At 46.5% G+C, this 7,324-nt stretch overlaps 1 protein-coding gene across 1 annotated transcript; it reads right to left on the reverse strand.

Moving 5' to 3' along the window:
- Positions 1-41: 41 nt before the first annotated feature.
- On the reverse strand, positions 42-7,308 carry LOC143923622 (uncharacterized). Its single transcript, XM_077447420.1, has 3 exons — positions 6,919-7,308; positions 4,303-4,400; positions 42-322 (listed from the first exon to the last, which is right to left on the reverse strand). Exons 1-3 carry the CDS (start codon positions 7,291-7,293, stop codon positions 223-225), a joined length of 573 nt encoding a protein of 190 aa, XP_077303546.1. The 5' UTR covers positions 7,294-7,308; the 3' UTR covers positions 42-222.
- Positions 7,309-7,324: the final 16 nt, after the last annotated feature.

Here is a 7,324-nt window from a genome sequence, read left to right on the forward strand (position 1 = left end):
GGAAGGATGAAGCAAAACAAATCTTAATAATAAAGCACATCTGACAGTAACTACAACTCCATTTATTGTGTATTTATTTCCCCTTGAAGTGAGTTAGATATCCCCATGTGGTCCCAGGAGTGTCCATGTGAGACAGCCAGCATCCTTCTTCTGAACACCACAGTCCACAGAGAAATGGCGGAAGGCGAGTTGCTGAGGACGGTGTAAGCCGGCGGTCGGGTCTTACTTCTGCTTTTCCTGCTCCCACTGAGCCGGTGTCAGAGTCTTCTGTTCAAAGGCGTGAATGATCTTCAGCTCCTCGGCCAGGCAGCTGTTCACAAGCCTGCAAGAGGGAAGAAGAGTCAGCAACGCACATCACACAATCATCTCTCCCAAAAATATGACGGGGGGGGGGGGGGGGGGGGGGGGGGGTGTTCAAAGTCTCAGTACTGCACATCACACCATGACCATAATGTATCTAATACACGGGGGGGGGGGGGGGGGGGGGGATATAGTTCCTCACAACAAAAATTGTTAAATCTTTTCAGGTGTGCCGTGGAAAATATTTAGAGCTTTTTGGTGCGCCGCAAGACAAGAAAAAAATGAGGTTTGAGAAACACTGCATTACATGGATGGCTGTGTGCGCACATCTCTAACCTGGGAAGATATGGTACCAGTATTCAGTATAGGAAGAAAGCAACCTGGCAGAGGCAGTGTGATGCTTTGGGGAATGTTCTTCTGGGAAGTCTTGGGTCCTGCCATTCACATGGACGTTGCTTGACACACGCTACTTACCTAAACATTGATGGTGTCCAAGTACACCCCTTCATGGAAAAAACGGTATTCCCTGATGCCAGTGGCCACCTTCAGCGGGATAATGCACCCTGCCACACTGAAAAATGGTCCAAGAATGGTTTGAGGAACACAACAATGAGTTCCAGATGTTGACCTAACCTCCAAATTATCCAGATCACAATGTAATCAAGCATCTGTGGGATTCGCTGGAAAAACAAGTTGGATCCATGGAGGGCCCACCTCACAACTTGCAGTCCATAACAGATCTGCTACTGACGGCTTGGTGCCAGATATCACAGCATAGCTTCAGAGGTCTAGTGGAGTCCATGCCGTGACAGGTCAGGGCTGTTTTGGTGGCAAAAGAGGGACCTAACTCAATATTAGGTGGGTAGTCAAAGTTATGGCTGATCGGTGTAAATACACGTACGCTCCCCCAAATTAGACAGACACACACACTAGAGCTGCACAATTAATCGTCATCACGATCTTGACTAAAGTGTTTCACAATTCTTTCTATGCAAAGAATTCTCTCTGCTCTTCTAAAGCCACAGCTGCCAAGAATCAAAAACATTCTTTATCAGTTGAACTTAAGTATTAACATTGTAACAATTTGTCAATGGAATAGACTTGGTGTAGAGTGAAAAAAAAAAAAAAATTAACCCACTTAAAACACTAAAATCTTTTTCTTATACATATTTTTTTAGTAGACACCCTAAAGAATAAAATGGTGGTGGTTGCAATATTTTATGTCACACTGTATTTGCACAGTGGTCTTTCAAATACAATTTTTTAAAAAGTTATTTAATGAATAATAAAAAAATAACTAACCAGTAAAGTTAGCCCATTTTTTTTTTTTTTGGTATAATGTGAAAGATTTTACGTTGTGAGAATCGTGATCTTTTTATGCTAAGCAAAAATATATCTCTATCTCTATCTCTATCTCTATCTCTATCTCTATCTCTATCTCTATCTCTATCTCTATCTCTATCTCTATCTCTATCTCTATCTCTATCTCTATCTCTATCTCTATCTCTATCTCTATCTCTATCTCTATCTCTATCTCTATCTCTATCTCTATCTCTATATCTATATCTATATCTATCTCTATCTCTATATCTATATCTATCTCTATCTCTATATCTATCTCTATATCTATCTCTATATCTATCCGAAATGTTCATCCCCCTTATAATAGGCTCATTGCTTCCAGGTTCAAACGTGTTGATTCCCTCCACGCACCGCCGCCCCATTTAGGCTAGGTTTCCACTAGTGCGACTTCATGCGATTTGGGACTGAAAAGTTGTATGACAAGTCGTACCCCATGATTTCAAATGAGTACAGTTCATATCTGTGCGACTTCAAAGTCGTCCCTGGACTACTTTGGTCCCACTTTGATGCGACTTGTGCAGGCATTGCTGCAAAAAAATAAAATAAATAATAATAGTGCGACTTTGGGAACGCAATAGTGGAAACAATAGCCTTACTTAAACTAGAGAGAGTGCATATATACACACACACACATATACATATATATATATATATATATATATATATATATATATATATATATATATATATATATATATATATATATATATATATATATATATATATATATATATATATATATTATATATATATATATATATATATATGTGTGTGTGTGTGTATATATGCACTCTCTCTAGTTTAAGTAAGGCTATTGTTTCCACTATTGCGTTCCCAAAGTCGCACTATTATTATTTATTTTATTTTTTTGCAGCAATGCCTGCACAAGTCGCATCAAAGTGGGACCAAAGTAGTGCAGGGACGACTTTGAAGTCGCACAGATATGAACTGTACTCATTTGAAATCATGGGGTACGACTTGTCATACAACTTTTCAGTCCCAAATCGCATGAAGTCGCACTAGTGGAACCTAGCCTAAATGAACCCCAGTGTGCCCAATGTATTGGATACACAGCTGGGACACATCTCTCCCGTCCTGGCAGTCAGCAATACACGTCACGACCCCCAGTGTATCTGGAACACAGTGGGGACACAATCATCTCTCCTGAAAAAAAAAAAATATATATGAAAAGTGAAACTCTGGGCAAATGGCGATGTACACGGCAGAAACATTTACTGTCTATCATTTCACCTGGTAAAAATCTCTCTACTTGCTCACCGGGGTCTCTGTACGTACCCACCGCACTCTTATATACAGTACCACCAGTACCCAAAATCCTCCGCTTCCTCACGTGTCTCTGTACTACAAACCCCCCCCCCCCCCCAAATCCAGAATGCTCCTCATCCTCACCTGTGTCTCTGTACTACAACCCCCCCCCCCCCCCCCCCCCCCCCCCCCATACATCCAGTACCAACTAGAGCTGCACGATTCTGGCTGAAATTATCATTTCTTTTTTGCTTAGAAGATAGATCACGAGTCTCACGGCGCAACATTAGCTTTCACATTTGGGCTAACTTTACTGTTTGTTTTTTTATTCATAGAAGTGAATTTTTTACCAAAAAAAATTGCATTTGAAAGACCGCTGGGCAAATACAGTGTGGCATAAAATATTGCAGCAATTGCCATTTTATTCCCTAGGGTCTCTGCTAAAATATATATAAGTTATACGTTTGGGGGTTCCAAATAATTTTCTAGCAAAAAATATTGATTTTAACTTAAGAAAGAAGTGTCAGAAAATATTTAGACTTTAAAAGCGGAGGTCCACCCTAAAGGGGACCTTCCACTCATTGGAATCCTCCCCCCCCCCTCCGGCGCCACAATTGGCACCTTTCAGGGGGGAGGGGGGGTGTAGGTACCTGTACAGTACAGGTATCTGCACCCACTTCCGGGATAGCTCTCTGCGGAAAGGGGCATAGATCTACGCCCCTTTCCGAAAGTCCCCCGCTGCCTGCTGGGAAACACACAGATCCCAGAGACAGCGGGGACCGTCCTTATTGCGCAGCATAACTCGCGCATGCGCAGTAGGGAACCAGGAAATGAAGCCGAAAGGCTCCACTTCCTGATTCTCATACCCAAGATGGCGGCGGCAGCACCCGAGAGATCGGCTTCGGGTGCCGACATCGCGGGTGCACTGGGCGGGTAAGTGTCCTTATTTTAAAAGTCAGCAGCTGCAGTATTTGTAGCTGCTGGCTTTTAAAAAAAAATAAAAAATAAATAAAATAAAAAAAAAAAACGGCGGAACTCCCGGCGGACTCCCGCTTTAAGTGGTTAAACTTCCTGCATTTACACCTTGTTGAAAACTCGACAGACTGCCCAGATTATTTACACAGAAGTTCTATCCCTTTGATCAAAGAAGGAAGCTTAGTTACAATGTTGCAAGTTAAAAAACTTGCCAGACTGCCTGGATGTTTTCTTTTGACAGCTGAGTGAGCAGATAGTTTCTCCACTTGTTTATATGAAAGATTCTACAACCTCTGCAGGAGAGATCATCAGAGCGGGTGAATCGAGATCACGATTTTTTTAACGATTAATTGTGCAGCTCTAGTACCAACCTGTACCCAGAATGCTCCTCTTCCTCACCTGTGTCTCTGCAGCAGAGGCTTCCCTTCAAAGAGAGGCGACACCACCACAACCTTGAAGCTGGTGGAGCAGTGATTGGGGGACGTGTCTTCTACCTCCTGGGGGGGGGTGATAAAAAAAATCATTATGCAGCAGAAAAGGTGCTGGGACTTGTAGTCCTCCGATACATGCCCGCGCCCCCCCCCCCCATGCAGAGCCCAGCAGTGGGGCAGATTACATGCCACCACTGATGCCTTATGAATATTACACAGTAACGGAGTTGCTTGTATTTCTCAAGCAGCATTAAAGGGTCACTCCACCCCAAATTAAATTTCAGTCCTAAGTGGATGGATAATGCAAGGTAAAGTATGTCACTTTGTACATTCAAGGCAGACTGGCAGGTTCTCTTTATTGCCCCGCCCACCTTTCTCACACAATGTAGCACTCAAAACCTGAGCAGCCAATTGTCAGCCCCCAGCAGTCACCTGGGGGTGGGGCTGGAAGCTCTGGGTAAGCCCCAGTAAAGATGGTCTTTGTGAGTTGGTGACATCAGAATGAGATCATCTACACCTTTGCTCAATTGCTGTAATGTCATTAAGCAAAAGTTGTAAAATAGGGTGGAACTCCGCTTTAACCTGTAAGGTCAGCACTGGGCAGAGCCGTTGTTTTGTCACATATGGCAACCCATAACATTTGGCTACCCGCTGGAGTGCGCATGCATGACGCCGCCATAGGCGTTCCAACACTGTTTCGTCATACTAGGTGAATCGTCAGAATGTGTGACGGAAGTGACATTCCGTCACTGCCATCTTGCTACACCCTGCACTCCTCAAAAGGAAACATACATTGAGAAGGGGGAAAGCGGACATCTTGTTACACCCAGTGGAGTGTTGCATTTTACACTTATTTGTAACAGTAAGCTGAGTTTCTATAGTGAAATACAGGACTCAGAACTCCGTCTCACTGGTTAGATGTTGATTTTTGAAAGCAGCAAACTTCTGTCAGATTAGCAAAACAGAGAGATCGGCAGGCTTGACGCTGCTTTTAAAATTCAACATCTAACAAGTCAGACGGAATTGCAAGTCCTGTATTTCACTACATAAAATCAGTTTTATTGTTAGAAATGCGTGTAAAATGCAAAACTCTGGTGGGTGTAACAAGATGTCCGCTTTCCCCCTTCTCAGTGTATCCTTACTGTGAAGTGCGGGGGTGTACCAAGATGGTGGCGACGGAACGTCACTTCCATAGACGGTCTTAGCGTGCTCTTTTGTACTAAAACCGTTGGAACACTTCTGGCAGCGTCGCGCATGCCCACTCCAGCGGGTAGCCAAATGTGATGGCTCGCCATATGTGACGAAACACCATCCTTTAACCAGTAATGTGGGCATGGGACGGAGCCGTCCTTTATTCTGTAATGTCAGCACTGGGCGGAGCCGTCCTTTATTCAGCAAGGCAAGCCCCGGGCAGAGCCGACCTTTATTCTGTAAGGCCAGCACCCGTTCCATTCCCCTTTGCCCCCCACCACGCCCTTTCCATTCCCCTTTGCCCCCCACCACGCCCTTTCCATTCCCCTTTGCCCCCCCACCACGCCCTTTCCATTCCCCTTTGCCCCCCCACCACGCCCTTTCCATTCCCCTTTGCCCCCCCACCACGCCCTTTCCGTTCCCCTTTGCCCCCCACCACGCCCTTTCCGTTCCCCTTTGCCCCCCCCACCACGCCCTTTCCGTTCCCCTTTGCCCCCCACCACGCCCTTTCCATTCCCCTTTGCCCCCCACCACGCCATTTCCATTCTTCTTTATTCAGTAAGGCCAGCCCGGGCGGAGCCGTCCTTTATTCGGTAAGGCCAGCCCCGGGCGGAGCCGTCCTTTAAATTCCCCTCATCCCTTTCCCACTGGAAGCTCCAATAAAGCGGATTCTGTGTACAATGCCTGCTGGGAGAAGGGAGGAAGCGGGATGGGGAGGAGACACTGTATAAAGAGAACCTGTCACCAGCAATGGGAATGTTTATCAACCCCAAGATCCATCATTGTGCTGTCTGATCACCTCCAAATGGAGGAGAATAAAAGAAGGGGGGGAATAAAAGGACATGGGTGGGGGGTGAGAGAAAGAGGGGAAGGAATGGAAGTGGGGGGACGCAAAGGGAACAGAAAAGGGGGGGCAAAGGGGAATGGAAAGGGCGGAGAGGGGGGGGGGGGCAAAGGGGAATGGAAAGGGCGGAGAGGGGGGGGGGGGCAAAGGGGAATGGAAAGGGCGGAGAGGGGGGGGGGGCAAAGGGGAATGGAAAGGGCGGAGAGGGGGGGGGCAAAGGGGAATGGAAAGGGCGGAGAGGGGGGGGGGGCAAAGGGGAATGGAAAGGGCGGAGAGGGGGGGGGGCAAAGGGGAATGGAAAGGGCGGAGAGGGGGGGGGCAAAGGGGAATGGAAAGGGCGGAGAGGGGGGGGGGCAAAGGGCGGGAAAAGGGGAATGGAAAGGGGGGGGGGGCACAAAGGGACCATGCCATCATAGTTATGTTACCAATGACAGGTTCTCATTAAAGGAGACGTTCACCTTTGGTGACAGGTTACTCTCATATTCAGGGTGTAACATGTTACAAATGTACCGGGCTCCTCCAGGGTCTGGTGACGTCAGAATGTCTTACCACGTGCTCAGCTTTCAGTTCCCGCTGGATCTTCTCCTTCAGAGCTTCAGCGCTCACCGATCCTTCCCCCAGCCATGATACCGGCAACCTGCTAAATGATTGCGCCTGCGCGCTCCCGGCCACACCTCCTGTCTCACCATAAGCCGTACCGCCGCGTGTGTGTGACCGACATTTATGTGAACCAATAGTAATCGAGCTCTGTCCAAGTGAGGGCGGGGATGAATATGAATCTATCCATTCAAAGCTGGGAGGTGGTGAAGCCCCTTCAAGCCCTGACGAGAGGTGTCCATGGACCACCTGATGACAATAATCTCTTGCCCTAGGTTCCATTAAGTAATATTCCAGTCTTAAAACAAACATACGTAACATTTCCATATTTAGTCAGATAAAGCGCTGATTGTTTTTG

Source organism: Lithobates pipiens, unplaced genomic scaffold, assembly GCF_037356315.1.
Source record: "Lithobates pipiens isolate NorthernLeopardFrog02 unplaced genomic scaffold, aLitPip1_a1.2 Scaffold_22, whole genome shotgun sequence".
NCBI lineage: Eukaryota > Metazoa > Chordata > Amphibia > Anura > Ranidae > Lithobates > Lithobates pipiens.

Coding starts and splice junctions, on each gene's coding strand:
- LOC143923622 (XM_077447420.1), bottom strand. CDS start 7,293: ATGGAAATGTTACGTATGTTTGTTTTAAGACTGGAATATTACTTAATG. Junction 4,401..6,918: donor AACTGAAAGCTGAGCACGTG/GTAAGACATTCT, acceptor ACCCCCCCCCAG/GAGGTAGAAGACACGTCCCC. Junction 323..4,302: donor CCTCTGCTGCAGAGACACAG/GTGAGGAAGAGG, acceptor TCCCTCTTGCAG/GCTTGTGAACAGCTGCCTGG.